The following is a 21,455-nucleotide window of genomic DNA, read 5'->3' on the forward strand; positions in this document are numbered from 1 at the left end:
CTTCCAGCTTGCCCCATTGCCAGTGTATTGTGTCTGTATCTGAATTAGACTGTAAAGTCCTTGGGGCACATGCCATGTTTTATGATGCTTCTATTTAGCACTGAACAAAATGCCCAGAGCTCAACAAATAAATAATAATAATGCTTGCCATGTGGTTATAATAAGGATAGTGACTGCAAAAATTGTCATCATGGGGTTCCATACAGTATTGGGGGGGAGGGATAGCTCAGTGGTTTGAGCATTGGCCTGCTAAACCCAGGGTTGTGAGTTCAGTCCTTGAGGGGGCCATTTAGGAATCTGGGGCAAAAATTGGGGATTGGTCCTGCTTTGAGCAGAGGGTTGGACTAGATGACCTCCTGACGTCCCTTCCGACCCAGATAGTCTATGATTCTTTCTCAGCTAAGATCACCTTTCTTCTCAATTTACAAATCAAAAGACAATTTTACTATTGTTCTCAGTTTGCAAAAGGTAAACCGTTCAGTTTTTAAAATCTCAGCTCTGCTAACTGCACCTCTGATCTACAAAATCAAGCTGTGGCCTTCCTGCCTCTTACCAGGAGACAGAATAGACCCCAGCACTGTCTTCTGCATAGTGTTGACTATGAAAAAAGACAAAATTTACTACACTCCCTACTCGACTGTAGCTGATACACTGCTGTTACTTGTCTGTTAGAAATAGAGGGGGGTGAGTGTGGTATCTCAGATACTCCTGTTTGGGAACTGCTGGTAAACCTTTTTGTAGTGGTGATCACGGATACTGTCTTTGCTCTGCACTGCTTTGTTTAGAGCAGTGGAGTAAGGAGATATGTCAGACACATGAAAGGAAAACTATTGACTTGGTGCCATTGTCATGTGTATATTTTTCTGTCCATCTCTAAGAATTTCTGTCTTAATGTAAAATCTGCGTCTTTGTTCCTGTTCCAAATATGCATTGTATTTTTTTCTTTGACTCTGAAGGGCCAAATTTTTAGCCTTCCTTCACATGCATGCAACGTAAGTATACCTGATTAAATAAAATAGTTATGCAGTATAGAAAATTGCACTCCATTTCAAGCAGGGCATACGGATTTTGCATGTCTTTGGAATTTATGAATCTGAAAAAGGGCATATTAGAAGCAAGATTAATCTTGTTTTATCTGAGTGAACTGAATATTCTTGGTATGCAGCTAGACTTTGGGGTTAGGATCACAATTCTCCAGCTCTGGGCAGGCCTGCCTTGAGAGCAAAGTGTTAGCTAACTGAGTCTCCAGTGGTGTGGGGCGGATGAAACGCACGTGGGGTAATTAATTAATAGCTCCAGGGTAGTGTAAGTATAGTAGCTATTACTAGAGAACTGTTGGTACAGAAGCAGAGTTACTGCTTTGAAGGGCAGCCTCCACTCTGTTCTTATTCCCTGCGTGATCTGTGAAGTAGAACTGCCAGCTGGATTTGTGGTGTGGAGCATGTGGGAGTGAAGGTTTGGTAGGGGGCTGATGTGACTCACACGGAACAGGACACAAAACACAAGGGATACTTATTTTACAGGTAAAAGGCAATGATTGGGGTAGAGAGGTGTCCTTCCTGGAGGTGCACAGGCAATTAGGGTTGGGGCAGGTCCATATGCACAAAAGCCAAGAACAAGATTGATTGATTTTGTGCTCAAAGCAGATTTGTTTTTAAATAGGGGAATTCTATATTTAGACCATAGCCCATTCTGGAAAACTGTCAGTATTCTCTTTTGGGGGGCATGTGCATGACATAATCCCTTCCATGTTCTATTAATTGTAATTTAGCTGAGTTATTGTGTGTGCGTGAATAAGAGCACGCTAGTGGCATACGTGCAGTTCTCTCCATCTCCCTGAAAAGTGGGCTGATGTCAGTTAGTTTCATGTTCATGACTCTTAGAAGGTGTAGCTAAAGCCATTTAAAAACCAATTTCCCTTTCCCATCCCCAACATCTTTTAAGATTTTTTTCCCCCTGAAGTAATATGTGCAAATCAAAATTCTTCCTGGAAAAATACGATGTGCTATAAAGGACAAATGACCTGTTAGTGTGTGTTATATAATCAGATTTTTATTCATTTTAGAGCAAATCAGGCAAACATTAATGGGTTGCACAAATGAGAGTACTGGAGGTCTAAGCTTTGCAGGATGCAGCAGAGATAATTGGAGCACCTGGACTTCGGAGGATAGGCCTAGTCTAGACTAGGGTTCCTAATCCTGTGCTGAGTGCCTCCAGTGCCTCCTTCAGTGTCAATCTAGGCACTCCACAAAAGTCTATTCCACGAAACAGATGACTGTAGTTTCCCCTATGCTGAGTCCTTTTCAGGAAACTATATTGAGAACTAAGCTGAGTCCAAGGTAAACTACAAACCTGTGACGATCTTGTCTGACCTCCCCAGTGACCTTTTCCTCCCTGCCAGACTGCCAGCTGCTCCTTTTGAAACAGACACATAGGGGATGTTAAAATGCCTTTTCTTCTTGACTTTAATGAAACTTGAAACTTCAGTGCTGGTGTAACGTCCGTACAGGGTTGCTTTTAAATTCCTTTGCTGCAGGGGCGTCTTGATGAGTGACCATTCTAATCTAAACTAAAAATAAAAATGGGAGAGAGATGAAGTAGGAAGCTGTTCTTTTAAGTATATTTCAGAACAAATATTTTCTGACAGCTGACAGATGTGCCGTTTTTCTCTCTCTCATGTTTTGTATTGCATTTTTCACAAGATTGTTAACAAAGACAAACAGCTGGAAAAAAAAGCAAAGTTAAACAAAGTTCCTCTGAATGTAAATCTGTTGAAGGACTGCACCTATCATACAATTTCCAATCTCTTTTACTAATCCCTATTGTATCATACCCCCTTCCCACTCCCAGTCCGGAACAAACTGTGAAAGGGATTTTGTTACGTATGTTTACAATCACAAAATACTTCATAAGGGATCTCTACTCTGAATTAATGATCCATTTTATAGCCTGGTTCAGTCCTCTTCTTGTTGTAACTGGACCCAAAGGCTGGGTCCCACAGGCTTCTAAGTCAAGTGCGTCAGAATGAGTCTACTCACTAATCATAGCTCTGTGTCTCCTAGGTACACGCCCTAGCTCAGATCTCTTGTGTGAGCCATTCCTAAATTGAGACATGGAACTCCAGTCTGTCTCACTCAGCTCCTGGAACTACTGCCTCAAACCTCCTGAACACGTCCGTTGTTTATACATGCTTCTCCAGAATTTCACCAGTTTAAACCCATGACAGGAAAGCAAGGGACACAGCCTTAGCAAAGTAATTTCTTAACCGCAGTCACATCATTGTTTAAAAAAAACCAAAACACTACAGATATACAGACCTTTGTACAATAATAGAAGTCCCAAAACGCAGCCTCCCACCACCTTTAATCTTACCCCTTCTGTGAATCAGGTCTTGCAAACATTTCAGGCTAAGCAGAGTCCCTCCTGCCTTCTCCCTCTCCAACTTGGTCTTCATTGTGGCAATGGATGGTCCCCCCTCAGAGAAGCACCCCTCCTTAAATTCAGTCTCTGTCCCTTTTTGCCAGTTGCTCCATAGGCATGCTTGTATCCTGTCCCACTCCAGGCTCCTGTGTAGAGTCCATTGTTCCATGGGGATGGTCTGGCAGTTGAGAGAGAATCTGACTCAAATGGCCCTAGTGTATTGCCTTGATGGCCTCTTAGAGATTGTCTTTCACCAAGGCATCGAGCACCTTTCCTGGTCATAGTAGCTGACTGCAATATATCATAGTAACCTTGCTTTGGGCAAGGTCAGACAGGATTTTAGCACATAACACAAAATGGATGTGCTAATCCAAAATGGAAGATACAATACAAATAGAGTCACAGTTGGACCCAGACCTGAACAGCCCACTCTGCCACAATCACCATTTCACCACTAAAACAATGGGCCTCTAGAATCTCATACTGGCAAAAATCTCCTCCATTCAAATGGTTGCTATGGGTGCTTTTTAGCAGATTCACTGCATTCAGCACTGAGTGACTTTCTATCTTTTTGTGGCAATGGAAATGTTGTCTGATTAAGGACTGCAGCATTTAAATTATTATACCCTTGTGCTCTGTTTATTTCTTTTTTGTGACCTTTTAAACCTGTTCTGTGTTTTTCAGTTAAAGATTTCATTTTAGACTTAAAGGGATACTGGCAGGTTAAATACATATTAAAAGCAAAAACTTCTTCACATACATTGCTAATAACACATTGATTTTTGAAACAGCATTTAAATTGTAATATCTATTAGCTGATTACTTTTTTGCATTTCTCTGATTTTTTTGGAACAGGACATAGATTGGTCAGTTTCATCTTTGTTTACAGAAAGTTTCTAATTCATTTATCTTTTGGGTTCTTCTAATTCACATGATGGTTCTTGCATGCTAACCATAGCTTTTTATCCTGTTCTCATACTGGTATAAATTCACAGTAACTCTGTTGAAGGTAACAGAATAAAAGAGTAAAATTCAGAGGAGAATTGAGTAAAAAGTCTTGTAAATGTGGGGTAATGTTAGTTTCCAGTTGGGGAAAAACAGTCACTGTAATTTTTCTGTTGCTATTGCTATAAAAGCTTTTTACCTAATCCTAAATTTTGGATCTAATGTGAACAAAGTGTCCCTTTAAGAGGAGAGCACTGTGCCAAGGTCCTGCAGGTAGTAATGGCACCATTATTAAAAAAAAAAACCACTACAACCTTCTGCAAGGCTGTAGACAACTGCAATCAAAAAGTATATCAAATGGTCACCAAAATAAGAGATGCAGTGGACAGAAATAACACTTGGTCACTAGCTCTTGTACTTCTAACAAAGTAATTTCCAATGAAGGTTTCTTGCAGGTTACTTAGGACAGATTTTTTAAAAGTTGCCTCTCTTTGTTCTGAAGCAGGAAGAAAGATAACTGAATACAGCCATGTTGTAGCTCAATCTAAAAATAGTAAAGTTTGAGAAGAGAGATTTTTTGGTATTTTTTTAAATCTACCTTTTTTCAAATTTTGAAACTTGAAAAGCTTTGACCAACTCCATAAAATAGTCAGCATTTCTTTTTCCATCAGAGGCCTGTGTAAATGAGAACATAGTCCCAAGTCAATTCTTATGGCAAGGTATATACATCACCCAAAAAATTCCTGCTGTACTTGCCAACCTTTGGGAGTCCAATGATGGAATCTGTCAGGATGCCAAGCTATCCTCTTGCCATTAGTGGTGATCTAGGACATGGGTTCTCAACCTTTCCAGACTACTGTACCCCTTTCAGGAGTCTGATTTGTCTTGTGTACCCCCAAGTTTCACCTCACTTAAAAAGTACTTGCTTACAAAATCAGACATAAAAATACAAAAGTGTCCCAGCACACTAGTACTGAAAAATTGCTTACTTTTCTCATTTTTACCATATAATTCTAAAATAAATCAAACAAGTCATTGTCTGTATAAAATTTTAGTTTTTTCTGACTTCACTAGTGCTTTTCAGGTAGCCTGTTGTAAAACTAGGGAAATATCTAGATGAGTTGCTGTACCTCCTGGAAGACCTCTGCGTACCCCCTGGGTGAGAACCACTAAGGTAGAAAGCACAGTCCTAAAGTATGTTTTCTGGACTATGCCCTGGCTGTACCTGTTCTGTTGTGAAAGATGCCAGGTGGCCTCCCTGGAGCCTTCTATTTAAGTTGAATCACTCTCTATGATCTTGGACTACATGGAGAAAAACACATTTTAAATATAATGCAGTCTGATTTGTGATAAAGTCACATACTGTTGATTGAGGGAGTCTTCCTACTGGAGATGGAGCTGATGCGGTGCAAGGATTATTTTTATATCCATGTGGTAGTTTTAAAGAAATTCCCACGGCAACACTTGAATTAATTATATGCTACAACTGGCACCTCAGCAATAGTTGGGGCTCTCACAGGAAACACACTCAACAAAATGTCATTTCAGCTTATCATACAGCTTGGATGTTGTAGCAGTTAGCAGTTTCTCATTCATTACTTAGTTGCTTCTATAGACACATTTAAATACCATGTACTTTTGGAAGGATTAATTTGTGGTATAAACAAAAATCTGGGTTAAGGTTTAATTTGGAGTGTACATATGTGTGGACGAAAGGAACATATTATTTTGTTTTTCCCCCCTCCCTGTTTGGTCTGCTTTGAGATACCAGCTATTGAACTATTGTTCATAAGGTTCCATTCCTCCCCTGCCTTTTTTATTTATTTATGTATTTATGTATTTATTTATTGCACAGGCCTGAAACTTCATTTCCATGGTGATAGTGCAGCTATTTTAAGCCCAGGTAGATGGACATGAGCTAACATGTTGAAAATAGTGTGGCTATAGTGGCACGTCCTTAGAAGGCTAGCCAGATCCACCACAGCCACCCGGCTCTCTTTAGTGCAGAGCGAACCTGTCCGCCTACCTGGTTGCGAGTGACCTGCTACAGCTTCACAACTGTTAACTTAATTCAACTCTGACTTTGCCTGCCAGATTTGCAGCTTGATGCGAGGTGGAATAGCTGAACGGGGAGGGGTCCGAGTAGGACATCGCATTATTGAGATCAACGGGCAAAGTGTTGTGGCCACTGCTCACGAGAAGATAGTACAAGCCTTGTCTAACTCAGTGGGAGAGGTAAGAATTGTCTGAATTTAAAATATTTTATCAAAGTATTGAAACACGTGAGTGAGAATCTCTCTCTACATACTTGGCTCCTGCTGTTGAAAACAATCTGGTGCTAACACTGTATTAACACCCCTCTTCCCCACAATGAAACCATAAAAGTAAAGCACTTGTGGCTACATTATCTGGATTTTACCATTAGTTTTCAAGAAAGATTTTCCTGACTGGTTCTGACATTTGAAGCTGCTGTCAGTCATCAACCATTCAGGTAGGTGAAGAAATATCAGTCAAGCATTTTATAGCCAAGAGCTATGAAAAAATCTCTGTTTTAGATTTTCCAGTCATAAAATGAATTGATTGCCAGAGAGGCGAGAGATTAAGACTGACTAATATTTTAATCCTTTCATTTTAGCTGAGATTCTCTGACTCTGATTAGGGAATGGGGTAGGAGAGGAAAACATGTCTCTGTTCCTCACCATGTTTAGCAAAACTAGTGACTGATAAATGAGATGTGTGTTGGTGACATGCCTTCTAGTCCCTTTTGAATTTCAGGTAGCATCACTATGCTTATGCCATGGAAATACTGACCAGCAAGTTAGCCCAACTCTCCCTTCACAAAGCCGTAGTTAACTGGATTTGTGCAGGGAACACCACAAGGATGGTGAGATGGAATTCATACACCACACAGCCCTGTGGACTGCCATAGCTGCATCCACATTACTACAGAGCCAGTAGCCAGTGCTCCTTCCACGCTCTGGTTAGGGTGAGCTAGTACAGAGAACTCCCTCTACTCCCCACCAAGGCCCACCCCCTAAAGGAGTGTTTAAGCACTGGATGGTGAGGGCTGTATGTGGCAGAAGTTCACCCCTTATGAATTGGCATAGCTCCTACTTCTAGTGGTGAAATGATTATCACTAACTCAGAGTAGTGGGCCTTTATTATTTATTTTCTTATTTTTCATTGTGTAGTTTTAATGCGAAAAAAATCTGTGTATATAAAAATCGTTAAATGGAAGGCTATAGAAGTTAAAAACATAGCCCAGGTAATTTATGATTTTTGGACTACTGCAGCTAGAGTTTAAGCTGTCCTAAGTAATTGTACATTTATAAAAGGCTATGGCCTGACTGTGCAGTATCTGATTTTTTTAAAATAGTCTGACAAGTGCAGATTATCATTATTTTAAATGTTCACTGCTGTCTAAAATCACGCTTGGTTCCTTGCAGCTTGTATTGCAGCAATACGCCTCCTGGTGTAAAATCCAAAGTGGCAGGTCCATCTGTGCTTATTTTGCTACAGTTGATAGGGTTGTTGTTTCTTATACCTGCAAAAAAGTTTGTTATAATTTGTTCATGCAATGCCATGTCTTTTAACAATGTTTAATGAAATCTCTGCTTACCTCCCACTCTTCCTACTGAGTATTTACCAGTGTAATTGCCAGGTGCTTCCTTTGATTATTTGACACCTTTACTCCTATCAGAGCCCAATCACCCTTGCTAACAGGATTGAAAATGATACTTCTTGTAAATTGCTGATTTAGTGGGAATGGGGGTGAGGGAACTTGCTTTACCTACATTTGAATGCACTAGAACATAGTGGGTGGTGAAGTTTAAACTGCATGTTCAAAGGTTCACTTTCCACGTTAGAGATACTGTTTGTGTAAAGGGATGGGTAGACAGAGGAAAATCCAGTGCCAGTCAATATTTGAGTAGGAAGGGTGAATTTTCATGTACATGAGATTTTCTTCCTGGCTAATTTCCTTAGCTTGGGCAGTGGTGGTTGGATGAAATCTGTAATGGCAGCTGGTTTTCAATTGCTTTTGCTATTTTGATATCATGTCATTTAAAAACAGACCCTCCCCCCACCCCCAGCTCTAGATAGAAACCAGGAATACCTCCCCTGAAGTCAATGAATGCAGTTAGTGATATATGCATCAGGCCCCTAGTGATTCTCAACTGATAATTCTGTTACTATATTTTATGTAAATCAATTGACAGATTCATATGAAGACTATGCCCGCTGCAATGTTCAGGCTTCTGACTGGCCAAGAGACACCCCTGTACATCTAGCACATGAGGCTGTCTCTCTCAACAAAAGAACTAAATGATTCCATCAAAGTTGAAGTCTACACAGAAGCAGCAAGAATTTTGTATTTTGTGTGAATGAAAGGCTTTGAAACAGGACCTGAAGATTCCACAAACTGAATGGCCAAGCGTCTCTCCCTTGCCAAAAAGTGATAACCATCTTTATCACGGACAGTAATCACTGACACAAAACCTTTGTAAGACATAGTATTTTGCAACATCTTCTAAACTCTTTAACCATATTTATTTGTAATCTTCATGTGGCATGGTGTACATCTGTCTGTCATGTTTGATAATGAGTCGGCAGAACATTTACTGCAAAGATAAGCAACTGAACAGCAGCCTCAAGAAAAAAAAAAAAATCCAAGTCCCATGTAATGGTCCCTCCACAGCGTACTGCGTAATTTGAAAGCTGATCCAGGGCAGATGGCATTTTAAAATTTCAGTGATTAGGAATGTGTGCTATTAGATTCTAATGTAAAGTAAAACCGTGGTAGTATTTGGTGTAGTTACATTTGTCATAATGGTAAGTATGGCAAGGTGTGAATGTAAGTGTATAACAAAAGAACAGGAAAGTGTTTCTGATGCTAAATAAAGAATAAATGCCACAAAATTAAAATATTTATTTACATTTATTTTTAATTTTCATGGTTTAACAGAACTACTTTTCTGATACTTAAATGTGTTCCATGGTTTGTGTACTATTTTTATTACCCTTTTATTTACATTTGCTCAAAATGGGAGAGCCGTCCTTAGTCTTCTATAAAAACATTCTTATTTCTGAGGCGTTGTTCTGAATGTTTGTTTCCGGCGAGTGAGGAGGAACTAGCACCATCCGCACTATTAGACTGTGTATAGATAAAAGAAGTAGTAGTAAAGTTGTATTCATTATGAGAAATTGTTCATTAATGTAACTTTGTCTTGATTTTAGGGTCGGGGGGAGGGAGAGACAGGATGACAAGGCCTTGAAGAAAATACACTGTGACTTTAGAAGCTTTACCCTGCAGTAACTGAAGCTTTAGAATTACTGTATTTCAAGGAGTAACATAGATGTTGCATGCAACTGACCTTAGGAAAGAATTAACCCTAGTCTCACTAATAAATCTGGAGTAATAAAGACAACTTGCTTATCTTGTTTATTCTGTTAGTAAGTTTACAGAATTCAAAAATCTTACTGGAAATTTAATTCTTCATCTAAGTGCAGTTGCAAAGAATCAGGTAGTTGGAATCCATCTGCTGCCTTGAAGTCAGAACAATAGTAGGTGGTATTTCTGCAGAATGTATAGTGAATGGATGCTTGCAATTACCCTACCTTTTTGCCACTGGATGTCACTGTAGCTTCATATGAATGTAGTTGATGCAGCATCAACTTAAAATACAGCAGTATTGATGATTGACAAACACACATTCTGAACTAAAGCTACCCATCTCCAGTTACACACCCTTGTGACCTTTCCACAGATTGTCTGCCAAGTTCAGAGTGACACAGATGAAAACAGCCAAGCAATTAAACCCCAGAGATATGTTTATAATTTTGCACATTAGATTGGATTCCTTATGAGAACACTGTTCATGCCCTTTGCTGAGTTGTAGCTTGCATTGCTTTGTTCTCAAAGACTTGGCAGGCACCATTTGGCATTAGCTGAGATTTTTACACCAATTTTTAATGTAGAACAACTACTAGAAGAAAATTGTAGTAATAAAATGTTTCATGCTAACAAATGGACTAAACCAAATCAGAGCAAGATGAGGGCCCAATGGGATGACAACGATATATCTAGATTAAGGGTTTTAAAGAGGTTTTTCAGGGCCCAGGGCAAAATCTGAAACTGAGCCCCCCTCCCTTCCAAAATTACCATGAAGTCTAAAGAGTTTAAGATGGGAGGGAATGGGGGTCAGCAAGGGTCCAGGCCAGTGGGGTGGCTGCCCTCCTCACAGGGAAAGGGGAGCTCTGGCCCCTCTACTGGTGGGAATGGTATCCACAACCCTACTCCTAGCTCTGGGTGGCTTCAGACCCACCAGATGATGATGACAGGGTGGCAATGATAGGGTCTGAGCCTGGCCAGGATGGGGGAGTCACTTCCCATGATGCAATGCCACTCACTCAAACTTGGCTCAGCAGCCCCCCTCTCCCATCCCTGCCCCCAGGTAGCTCTGTCTGGATTCAGCTCAGTGGTTCTCCACGAAAGGTTATGGAAGTCAGCTTTTAGGCAATTCTAACAGTGCAATGGCTTCATCCATAGTGCACCTGCTGGACATAATTTGCAGCGAATTTAGACCTCAATTTATAACGGCATCTCCCAAACAATCAAAGTCATGAGCATTCAGAAGAAAACAAAAAATAAATCACTGTGCAGCCTTTACTAGAATTAAAAGGGCCAGGGGCATTTGAGAAACAAAACAGCTCTAGCAGAAGATAACAATGAGCTTACCATCATGAAATCTATGTACACTTAGATATGGAAAGAAAGGGACCAGCGAAAGCAGGTATGCTCCTATAATAAGAGCGACTCTTTATATTTCTAACCAAATCAGTTTGTGCAGAAGAAAGTCCAGAAATACTTTTTATTAAAACACTGATGATAGTTAAAACCCGTTGAGTACATTAAATAAATGCAACTCGTAAGTTGTACAAAAGGTCTCTTGGTGATGGTTTTCAACAAATGCTGCAGGGCAGCAGCATCTCTATCAATACTTTCAAATCAATGCGTGTCTGTTTGGGAAAACATTTGTTACCAGTTTAATAATAACCCTTTACATTTTGCAAACTGCAGGGCTCAAAAATTTACATTCAGAAAAAGAGTGGTGTTCTTCTACTGTTAAATAGAAAGTGGAATTCCAAAAGGAAGACACTTTTTTTCCTTTCTAAGCCATCCATTATTTGCATTTCTCTGTGTGCTGGACTCTTCTCGTTGCTGGAATCAGCTTTTCTGCATACCTGTAAGCTGTTATCAAAGGATGGTCTCCCGGCAAACTCCAATCAAACTGTGTGGCCTGTCCCGCTCTAAACTGCGAGTTATGTGGGACCTGCGTAAGAAGGCAACTGGAGAACTTAGAGCACCACAGCTCTGAAGGTGAAGATCTTCTTGAAGTCGTTTTCTAGAGGTATTCACATTCTGCTGGGAACTTGTAATTACCTGATAAAGGGGGAACATGGAGGGAGGATGAAGAAAGGAGACAGGATAAGAACTGTTTGTTTCACTGCAAAGATTCAGTCACTTCTGTTACAGTAACAGTTTTCTGCTCACTCTGTTTTATTGAATTTTACTTAATACTGGGTAGGCCACAGAAGGTAAAATCCTAATATGGCCAATGGCCTTTATTTCAAGTGGGAGGGGCTGTGCTTTTGCTGCTGGAAATCTCAGCTTCATTCCTCACTGACAACCCATGAAGCAGCAGCATCATGTAACTGCTGCCAGGACAAAGAAAGCAGAACCCACTATCTTTCAAAAAAAAAATCTTGGTTTAAATTAAAGAAAATATGTTCCCTCTTCTCACATGGGAACAAACTGGTAACTGGGGGCCTTCCAAATGGTCTGACCTGGGTGCAGCTAGACAGGAAACCTGAGTTAAGCTGGAGTGACCTCAGGCTCTTGATCTTTATGCTGCTTCAGACCGCTTTTCAGAGATAAAGGGGAGATAGAGTACTGCTGTGGTTGGCCTCTGCTGATCAGAGAGTAAGTGATGGAATTGTGACCCCTGCTGAGGCATGAAGGAGGGGAATTAGATAGAGAGGAAGATGTTTTCTTAGAACACAGCTTTACCTTTTAGTCCTCAGGTGTAAGTTTGGGAGGATGAAACTCCATCCATTTGCTTTGAGGGGAGATGGTCATGAGTGTTTTGGGGAGGGGAAGAGAGATTGATTTTTCTTGTCCATTAACTAAAATTTGTGTTCTTTCTTACCATCACTTAAAGAGCAACTCTTTTGTGAAGTAGCTTGTCACTTCCATTTACACCTCTAACTCTGAATTACATAATGGTTATTCAAAAGGCTCTGAGCTTCAAGAGCAGATTGATGGAGCTGCTTGGACTTTGAGTGACTGTTAATGTTTGCTGACTGGAAAAATAACTTTGCTAGGATTACTCCCTTTGTCTGAGGCAGCCATGTGTCTTCTTGGCTCTTAAAAGCCTACACCTGATAAAAATTGCACTAGTGGTTTCCATTTTTACTATCTGTCTAAAACACTCAGTCTATGGTCTTTTTCTTTTTGAGACGTTATGGCTTTCCATTATAGCCCTAATATACTGTTTTCAGATTTCTAACCGTTGGGAGCTTAATGACTGCAAAGCAATAAAAATGTTAACGACATACAGTCACTGTGGAATTCTTAAGTATCTCAGGATATTACTGCTTTTCCACTGCTGTAACTAGATATCGTAAGGTTAGTATTTCACTTTGTTCTACTTGCCAGCTAGCAAAAGGCTCATGCAAATTATCTTAGGATCAGGCCTTGGTCAATAGTGGACACTTTGTACAGCACTTAGGTTTCTCTGACAATGCTATTTAAAGACAGAGGAAGTTTTCATACTGCTAAGGAAAAGAGTGGACAAGCAGGCAAATGCAATACAGACAATGATTTCCAGGTTATGGGGTTGCTCCCATTTATATATCCTCAATTTTCCACCCAGAATCTTATGGTAGTGGGCTAGCATCAGTGTTCCCTCTAATTTCCCCCACACATGTGCGGAATGGGCTGGGGGGAGAGGCGCGGCAGCGCTGGGGTTGTGGGATAGGCTCCCCAACCCCGACTGCAGTAGATCCTGGGCACAGGCCGCCCCTCCCCCAGCCATGACTGATTGGGCGCTGGGCTAGGTTGGGGGGGCGGCGCCTCTCCCCCAGCCGCAGCAGGTTCCTTCAGCGCCTGCACAGCTTACAGGTAACTTGGGCAAGTGTGTTTCTCAGACAGCCTCCCGAACCACTGGGAGAAGGGAACTCCATTTCTACAGCTGATATTTTCATTACAAAATGAATAAGAGATCAATCCTGCAGTCGTATTCAAGTAAAACTCCCACTGAAATCAAGGACTTCAAAATTTGGCCAACAGGCATTAGCAAATTAGATGGCCAAAAAGGGTTTATTTTGAATCATGCTTTAGAGTACAAAACATCTTAAGCTTCATGCATTGTTCAGTGCTTTGTGTTTTCATGGTCTCTTCCAAGCACTTGAACCCAACTTTCTCCTCAGTCAAAGGTGTGGGGGATCCTCTGTTCCTTAATTCAGAGAATTGGAATTTGCCAACTTCCTAAAAAATAACCAAACCCAGCATTCATCTTCTAGCCAGAAGCATGAGTGAGCACTGTCCTCCTTCAGAACAGATGCCAATACCACTTGTCTATCTACCCAAATGTATCTGCTCCAAAATGCATCTGAGCTTCACTAGTTCAAGAAGCAAAAGCTACAAGTCAGTTTCCAAACCTCTGTATCCTATATCCTCAAATACATTTTCCACCCCACCTTACAGTTGGGGAGAAGAGAGTAAGCTTAAAAATAAGGTGAGAGTTCCCTATAAATCTTCAAGGACAGCATCAGTATAAATTCCTGCTCTGTGGAGTTTAAAGACCATCTTTAAAATCATGTCATGTTCAGTTCAAAATATGTCATTGCTTGACAAAATTAATACTCAAAAGCCAACCCAGGACACAAGCATGTTAGCACCAGGTTCCTGCTTATTATAAATACCATAGTGATCCTACCTGGTCTATAATGTTGGCACTGAAGATGGCTTCTTCCATGTGTCTTTCATCAGATTTGATTACAGATCTTATGCTGTTCACAACGTGACGCACTTCTGGAGGGAGATTACAGTTCGAATGTTCCAAAAATTTAGCCACCAAAATTTTTGTGTCTTTATAGGCCTTAAGGTCTACTAAAGAGTGCGGTCGCTCTTTGGAGATTGTGTTGAAGGCCTTTGGCTTTAACTGTAGGTCAAGTTTCCTTGTGTCTCTTTGTTTTCCAGTTGATGGGAAACGGCTTACAGAGTCCTGGCAAGCAGAGGCAGCTACATGAGAACTAGAAACGGGAACTAAAAATAAAGGGGGGAAAATGAATTTTTTTAAAAAAGTCTAGAATAAGAAAGGTGTCAAATCAAACATCCTCACAGGGGAGTATTATAACATTCAGCCTACAGCCTATAACTCCTAGTAGGTTCACAGTGCAACACCAGTATAAAACAAAGGAAACATTAAAAAAAAAAGGAGTACGTGTGGCACCTTAGAGACTAACAAATTTATTTGAGCATAAGCTTTCGTGAGCTACAGCTCACTTCATCGGATGCACTCAGTGGAAAATACAGTGGGGATAACATTCAAAAACCATTGGAGAACACTTCAATCTCTTTGGTCACTCGATTACAGACCTAAAAGTTGCAATTCTTCAACAAAAAAACTTAAAAAACAGACTCCACCAAGAGACTGCTGAATTGGAATTAATTTACAAACTGGATACAATTAACTTAGGCTTGAATAGAGACTGGGAGTGGATGGGTCATTACACAAAGTAAAACTATTTCCCCTTGTTTATTCCCCCTCCCGCACCGTTCCTCAGATGTTCTTGTCAACTGCTGGAAATGGCCCACCTTGATTATAACTATTATCTCCCTCCTCCCCAGCTCTCCTCCTGGTAATAGCTCACCTTAAGTGATCACACTCCTTACAGTGTGTATGGTAACACTCATTGTTTCATGTTCTCTGTGTATATATATCTCCCCACTGTATTTTCCACTGAATGCATCCGATGAAGTGAGCTGTAGCTCGCAAAAGCTTATGCTCAAATAAATTGGTTAGTCTTTAAGGTGCCACAAGTACTCCTTTTCTTTTTGCGAATACAGACTAACACGGCTGTTACTCTGAAACCTGTCATTTAAAAATATCGATTTTAAAGACTTCTAATAAGGGAATTGAAAGCTGGTGAAACACTTCACACTGGCATTCCTGGAAAAGTTCTCCATTTACAGCACTGAGAGTGGCAGGGCAACATTCCTCCCCAGGACCAGGAGGGACCACATGGAAGAGTGGATAGGTAAAAATAGTCATGTTCATTGACCCTTCTGCTAATCTGCTATCATGAATGCCAGTGATACTATTTGAGTTAGGGGAAATTTTTCCACTACAGGCTGGGCTGAGACAAACATTCATTATATACAAGCCACTGCCCCTATGCTATAAACACAGCTGTAGACTAAAGTTCCCAGGAGAACTAGTCAGACTAAGAAAAGTTTAAGATGGTCCGGTGGCTTCAGTCATTTTATTCCAAAGTGAATAATGCATCAAAACATTGTGAAAAATAGAGCAAAAGTCCATGATGAAATAAGAGATCCAGGTCTCCCCTGATTTTCTCCTGAAGGCTGCTTCCCAAAATATGTGGATGTGCTGCATTATAATTTGTCACAAATCTTTGCCCCCACACCTACCTCAGTGGTTCCAATACGTTTTACTAAGGCAACCTACCAACTGCACTGAGTCTTTTTTTGCGAACCACCATTAAATATATGTATCCTGTGCCCTGGCATTGCAACCCTAACTGGCTTGGTGGATAGGTGATGGAGGGGCAGCAGGGTCAAACTTAAGTGGTGGTGCAACCCCAGGTGCAGGACAGGAGCCACTGCTGCAGGGTGATCATAGGGTGGACTCACTCTCCACCCACCCCTGCCCCTCTGCACCAAGCCAGGAGAAATGTGTATGTGCCTAAGCCCCGTGACTCAAATGGGATGGTTTGGGAACCATCTCTTTTAACTGGGAAACTGTAATGAAGCACTAGAATAAAAGAAAAGAGAGATAACATCTGGATCTAGGCATCATGTGCATGGAAAATGGCATTATCCGATACGGAGCATAATTTATTATTACTATTATTATTAACAGAGTTTGGGGGAAAAGATTCCCAATTACTTGATTTTATTTTTCAGTCTGTAGCTTGGTATAATTATTGATAGGGAAAAAAAACCCTATAATCCAATTTTAGGAAATCAACTCCTCTCCTATTTCCTAATGTTGGCTACATGTAGGAGCTCAGGCAAATGATCACTTGTTAAGAAATGTTTCCAGGGTTACGATGCATTTTCCTCTTTGTTGTATCTTTATCAAAGGTGCTCATATTTAATATTATAAGCCTAATCTTGACAACCAGTTGACATCAATGATGCACAGTGCGGACTCAGCTCCTTTTGCGAGCAGGCCCTATTGTAATTCCTGAAGAGACCCAATTAATCATAGAGGTATCTAGGATGTACTAGAAACAAGCAGGATGAATTCCTCTTGCCTCTATGTCTAAAGGAGCAGGAGTTCTGTTTAATAATACCATCCCCCATTACAGATTCATTCTGTTGCAGAGCAAGTGTCATGCACCACTAATTTTAGTTAATATACGCATTCTGGATAATATTGTGCCAACTTTTCCTGAGCTCCATCCTATCATTCAGTTGCCAAAGCATCAATGAACTGCAGAGGGGCTATGAAAGCATCTGCAAACAGCTCCAGAGGTATTTTGCTCTCTGCTGAAAGGGTACCTGTGAGGCCAGCACAATGATCATGTGATGATGCCACATAGTAATTACCACCACAGTCTTTTTGTCCGCAGGCTTCTGACAGTCAGAAAGGATTACATCCACCTATTTTTGGTAAGCCTGTTTATTACTCTTTCCAACAGTGAAAACTATTTTGAACTTCTAGGTACATTACAGAGTGTTTTTCTTCTGTATCTTCAGGGCAAAACATATAATGAAAAACAGGTCTAATCCTTCCTGGCAAAGTGTATAATTAAACCAGGGAAAAACAATATTAAAAGAACACTGAGTCTCACAAACTCAAAGTCATAATGAAATTAAGAAGGCTGGCTGCTTCTGTCCTTAACTTGCCTTGATGTACCTAGGTACTGCAATACATGATGGTGTATGGCTCTCCAGTTAAGAGGTAACATTTCAATGGGTTTAAGTGGAGTTTGTCTTGGCAGCCTTTACCACACTCATGACACTGGGCATGGAGCAAAATGAAATACTAGACATTGTTATCTGCCACACTAGTCACTATAGAGAATGCCAACAATGGATGGGTTTACTCTGGACTAGAGTGCACAGCTATATTGGTAAACCCTCCCAGCATAGATGCAGTTTATACTAGTATCACTAATTGTTTTAGTCCTCCTTTGTTATGGTAATAGCTTAATGAAAAAAATATAAACAATTCATTTATAAATAATTTTAAAATTGAGAACCCATTTCTTACTGAGATTGTATGTGAATTTACCACAGTCACAATGTGCAGGGATTACTGACCGTCTATTACATCAAAGGTATTTTTGATGTTCTTGTATCTGAAACAGCAGATATCCTGCTTTAAACAAACAAACAAGAAATCTGACTCCCAATATCAAGAGGTAAGTGGATGGACTATTAACCAAAGAGACCAGAATGGGTCTATCATGTCAAGTCTTACTTGGGGGCACATTAATCTGAGGATTATTGACACAAAACTCCATAAAGTCTTAAACCTGCTTGGAAACAAACACTTTAACTCCTGGATTATTAATACGTTAAGCGTAATGGCTGTTGTGTTACTGTAGGTAATGCGCAAGTGCAATAATTATGCTCAAATATTTTATGCTGGAAGCTAGTTGTGCAATGGCTGTAGCATGCATGATCCAATCTGGCAGAGACCCTCCACATCAATATGTAGCATTACATTTATAAATGCCTGAAAATCAGTACTTATATAGTGGAAATATGGCAGGCACCTGAGAGAAGATAATTGGTGGCGCCTGGGAGCGGAAACTGAGTTCTCAATTAACATTTTCCTGCAACTTCTCCATCATGAGACACATACCTGGTCTTCCCCCATGAAAGATCGCCCCCACACAAATCTACCAATGTAAGCACTTTATTTTCTGTGCGTAAATTCCCCATCTATACAATGGGGATAGCAAAGAATTTCTCCCCCACACTTTCTCTTTTGTCTTTTTAGACTAATCTTTTTGGGGTAGGGACTCTCTTTTCACTATATATTTGTACAGCACTAGCAGGATTAGTCTCATTTGGGGCCTCTAGATGCTACTGTAACACAAATGATAATCAAAGGACAGAAAGCTAAACTGTAAATTACTGGCAACGACTAGCTTTTCCTCTGCGTTTTGGGTGGAGCCCAGCTGGTTCCCAGCATCCCACCTCTTGTCCTCAACTCTGTTGATCCCCAGTTCCATTTCTGCAAGGTCACACCTCCCCCCAGTGCAAGCCCTCAGGCACAACTCCCTCCCTGCGAGGAAGTAGAAACAAGCACAAAGGAGAGTGGGTGTGTCAATTTTCTGTAGGTTTGTATTCCTCTGGAGAACATTTGTTTGGCCTGGCTCGTGATCAGGATGCTGATGTTTCCTTTCCCTTACCTTGCTTTTCTCCTCTATGGAAAGCAGGGACCTGTGTGTGCTTTAACATCAAAAAGCTTTCTTCCTACTTCTGCCAACAAATTCTAACACAAATACAGAGCCATTGGGGCCCTTCATACTGGGCTGAATCCACCTCACTGCAACACGCCCACCTAGGTGGACTTGGCACAAAGGAGTTGCATGGGTAGAAGGGAAACAGAATCCTCCTTCCCAGGCATGGAACATCAGTAGAGTTCTGTGCCAGATACTGCAGCAACTATGCTGAATGCTGTTCCCCCATTCTGCAAGGAACATCCCCACTCCTTACCTGGCCACTCTCACTTTGTTCCCACACCCCAGCATGGTGGTGTGCCAAAGAATGTGGACCCCCTTGAATGGGCTGCAGATCTTCTGCCTCTCCTCCGCTGAAACTACCCCAATTCCACTGTGCCTCAGGCCTTCACTGCTGCATAGAAGTTTTTCCACTGAATGAACAATGTACAGCCTAAAGCAATTACCAGATTGCAATTTGCAGCATCTAAACATTCCATGTTACACTCTACAGCTTCATAGCCCACCCCTGAAGTATCCAGATCAAATGCTTAGGCAGAGAAAGCCAAAGATAAGCAACTCCAGCTGTGTGTCACAAGAGAAAGGACCTTAGGAAAGATTAAGCTGAAGGGGCTGATACAAATAGCTGCTACATGTCTTTGGAAATATGCTTCTTGTAATATTTATGTAATTTCCAAATAATGTTCAACAAACTCTTCACCCGAGCAGGGAGGAAAGCAGGCAGATGTTATGACTAGGGTTGAGGAACTTCATGGAGCTGGAGATTTTATGAATCTGTCAAACTGTTGCTGAAGATTACAAAATGGTTTGAATTTGCAAAGTTCTCTTTCCCTTCACTTAAACTCATCCATTTCTTCAAAGGGATTTAATTTTAAAGAACAAAGAATCTCCCACAAGCTAGATCAGCACAAGTAAGCTTCCTATATGTTACATACACACAGGGGCATACTGGTGTTGTCTTTAGATCGTTCTCTGCCACTTTATTTACAGTCTCTCTTAAGCAAAACAAACAACCTAATGTTTGAGTCCAACTTTTCAATGCATGAAGTGGGTGGTAAATTAAACAAAATGAGTTCCCATATCCCTAGTTTTAACCCACACAGCTTCTTCTTACCAGATATGCAGCATTATAATAACATTCACACATAAGAAATCCAACATATACTATTTTTAGATTAAGGACACACTTTTATTGGGTTGCAATTTGAAGCCAGGTTTCCAGATTTAAAATGCCAGTGCATTAACTCACTGTCCCAGGGAGCTCACAGAACTACGTGTTAACGTCTCTGAAATTCACAGAATCACAGAAATTAAAGATCCAAAAATCCTAGTAGATCGTCTAGCCCATCATCCTGCTGGTGCTGGGTTATTCTACATACTATTTTCTTTTCATGTTTTGTCTGCTTCTGCTTTAAATTAGCCAAGCAATGACTCTTCCACCAGTTCCCTTGGAAAACTATTCAACAGGCCAACTGCTATCACTGGTAGGGGAACTTTTCTTCCTTTTACTTTCAATCTATTTCTCCACTTTACTCCTTTGAAAATCCCTGAACAATTTACTTCCTTTTGTGATGTCGATCCCTTTTCAATAGTTATAGACTGTTGTATCATCTCTGCTATCATTTGGCCAAATTATTCTACTGTAACAAATACTTTCTCTTTCACAGTAATAAACTGATTTTTCATGAAGAGTTGGCAGCTGCTAAGCAAGACCTCTCCCTTTCTCTCCCTCTGTGGCTGAGGGGGTTTTATAGCAGAAGAGACTGCTGCAGGAGAGCCAGACACTACCACCTTCTTGTTCTCATCACCATCCTTCTGAAACTGACCCGCTGTCTTGTCATACTTGTCATACACAGTCATACTGCAGCTGCTGCCTCTAGAGACAATGCTGTGAGTGTATCGCTTGCTGATCCTATCAGACAGTGCCACTTCAGGGAGGCAAACCAGAAGCCAGGCCTGCTGCACTACAAGTATATCTGCTTGGCCACTCCCCTTTCCTGAGTGGTACCCCAGCTTCCACTCAACTCTTTAGTCTTGGTGTTCAGTGTGACAGTGGCATACTAGGAGAAGCACCTGTTCTTTATACGTTGCCCAAGGTGTAGTTTTTTGACTCAGTGCAGAAAGGTCAATACAATTAAGAACAAAAAGAAAAGGAGGACTTGTGGCACCTTAGAGACTAACCAATTTATTTGAGCATGAGCTTTCGTGAGCTACAGCTCACTTCATCGGATGCATACCGTGGAAACTGCAGCAGACTTTATATACACACAGAGAATATGAAACAATACCTCCTCCCACCCCACTGTCCTGCTGGTAATAGCTTATCTAAAGTGATCATCAGGTTAAGAACAGCAATTATTAATTTC

At 40.8% G+C, this 21,455-nt stretch overlaps 2 protein-coding genes across 11 annotated transcripts in view; one reads left to right on the plus strand and one right to left on the minus strand.

The window, feature by feature from the left end:
* APBA2 (amyloid beta precursor protein binding family A member 2) overlaps window positions 1-9,288 on the plus strand; it is a 236,850-nt gene extending 227,562 nt beyond the window's left edge. For all 6 annotated transcript variants that reach the window (XM_073303675.2, XM_073303676.2, XM_073303674.2 and 3 more), the window contains 2 exons: window positions 6,460-6,600; window positions 8,583-9,288. In XM_073303675.2, the coding sequence (XP_073159776.1) occupies window positions 6,460-6,600; window positions 8,583-8,654 (213 nt within the window). In that variant the 3' untranslated portion in view covers window positions 8,655-9,288. The remainder of the gene's footprint in view (window positions 1-6,459; window positions 6,601-8,582) is intronic.
* Window positions 9,289-9,296: 8 nt separating this feature from the next.
* Window positions 9,297-21,455, minus strand: part of ENTREP2 (endosomal transmembrane epsin interactor 2) — a 388,263-nt gene continuing 376,104 nt past the window's right edge. For all 5 annotated transcript variants that reach the window (XM_073303686.1, XM_073303684.1, XM_073303683.1 and 2 more), the window contains 2 exons: window positions 14,364-14,692; window positions 9,297-11,806 (listed from right to left, as the gene is read on the minus strand). In XM_073303686.1, coding sequence (XP_073159787.1) covers window positions 11,621-11,806; window positions 14,364-14,692 — 515 coding nt within the window. In that variant the 3' untranslated portion in view covers window positions 9,297-11,620. The remainder of the gene's footprint in view (window positions 11,807-14,363; window positions 14,693-21,455) is intronic.

The sequence above is a fragment of the Lepidochelys kempii genome, chromosome 10, assembly GCF_965140285.1.
Source record: "Lepidochelys kempii isolate rLepKem1 chromosome 10, rLepKem1.hap1, whole genome shotgun sequence".
NCBI lineage: Eukaryota > Metazoa > Chordata > Testudines > Cheloniidae > Lepidochelys > Lepidochelys kempii.